The 1,703-nt window shown below is 26.0% G+C and overlaps 1 protein-coding gene across 1 annotated transcript; it reads left to right on the top strand.

Moving 5' to 3' along the window:
- Nucleotides 1-461: 461 nt before the first annotated feature.
- LOC113859559 lies at nucleotides 462-764 on the top strand. Its single transcript, XM_027492300.1, has one exon. It carries the CDS (start codon nucleotides 462-464, stop codon nucleotides 762-764), a length of 303 nt encoding a protein of 100 aa, XP_027348101.1.
- The last annotated feature ends 939 nt before the right edge of the window (nucleotides 765-1,703 follow it).

The following is a 1,703-nucleotide window of genomic DNA, read 5'->3' as shown; positions in this document are numbered from 1 at the left end:
TATATTAATCAGTACTCGTAAAATATTAGTTGAAGAGTGAAAACAATAAGAATATTATTAATATATTTTTAATTTATCTTTATATAAAAAGTATTCATTAATTTTTAATCAATATTTTAAAGATATTAATTAAGAAATAAGAATGAAGAGTGTCATGCGTATAATGGGATAACATCTTCAAGGCACTAAGGCGAGTCCCTCGTAGAAAGCAAAGGACAACAGAGTCAATGATTTATTGGTCAAGAATACACACAACCACATATAATCCAAATTAGGAACTAAAGGTGAAGCTATTTTTGCGGATCAGAAATTCATGCTAGAACACAGCAACAAGTTGTTGTGATTAGTTTCAAATTCTTCTCTACCAACACGTAATGTTTTCTTCAATGTTAACTCATTGATATAATTTATAAACGCAAGCCACCCTTTAAGGGAGGAGTTGGATTAGGTTACCTGGGATCATGAGTCTAAATTGTCTCACATGCGGCCACATCCTTGAAAGGGTAAATTCTGATAAAGAGTATCATAACCCTGAAATAAAGTCTCATAGGAAAGTTCCTTTACAAGTTGATAGAACTTGGTCAGGAAAACTGTCTCCACCCCAACGTCTAGGTGCGGCTATGGCCAAGATTAAGGCAGAACATCATAGACGCACGAATAGTGCTGGGGATATTGGACCAAAATTGATAAGAAGTAGTGGGATGAGAAGAGATTGGAGTTTTGAGGAATTGACTGGACAAGACAAAGGAGTTAGATGCTATTGAGATTATTAAGATATACACGATGCAATCTATTGCTGTGTCAAAATTCCATTTGCCTTTTTATGTATGGTTTATATTCCACAAATTATATTTTCCTTTTTATGAGTTGTGTATATTTCAATTAATTTGGGTGAGTAGTTATGGAAAAAGTGGGATCAGTAGGGTATCTTTATTAGCAATGTGCTTCAAGCGCTTGAAAATTTATGATTATTTTTCCTTTTCGAGCATACAAAATAAATTCAGTTTTTGTTTGTTCTTTTTTCTAATTCTTTCAAATTTGTTGCTTTTCATCATCCCTTTCTCTCTTGTGTACCCTAGATAACTAGATGCAGAAAAGCTGAAAAGGATTCAAATAAAATTGTTTAAGCTAAAAGAAAAGTTTTGTATCAAATGAATACTAACAAATTAACTAAATTAACTAACAATATTTAGTAATATTTATTACTTTTATCAACTTTTATATTATAAATGAGAATCTACTATTTAGAAAGTGAACCATTTACTAGAACTACTCTTCTTTTTAATTCAACACTTTAATGGTTTTATTAGTTTTTTATCAACATCTTTAGTTAATTTTATTCTTAATTTTTAATATTAAAATTGTTACTTAAATTTTTCTTATTAATTTATATAAATAATTATTTTTACATTTATAAAAATTGTATTAATTTTTTAATATTTTAAAATTTGACTTTACTTTTAAGAGTATTATCTCTCAAATTTATGAATATTAATATATGTTAATTATTAACATTTAATTTAAACATTTTTTTTATAGAATACAATAAATGTTATTTTAAATTTATTTAATTTTATTAGATTTTTATCATTTTAATTCATAATATTCATAACTTTAAAGACAAGTAAAAAATGTTTTAAAAGAAAGTTATTGTTTAAAATAAATTTATATTATATAATTATTTATAAAATTTTATTATTTAA

The sequence above is a fragment of the Abrus precatorius genome, unplaced genomic scaffold (assembly GCF_003935025.1).
Source record: "Abrus precatorius isolate BTA unplaced genomic scaffold, Abrus_2018 Scaffold2, whole genome shotgun sequence".
NCBI lineage: Eukaryota > Viridiplantae > Streptophyta > Magnoliopsida > Fabales > Fabaceae > Abrus > Abrus precatorius.
The sequence above is the reverse complement of the archived record's forward strand: the minus strand, read 5'-3'. Positions and strand labels throughout refer to the sequence as shown.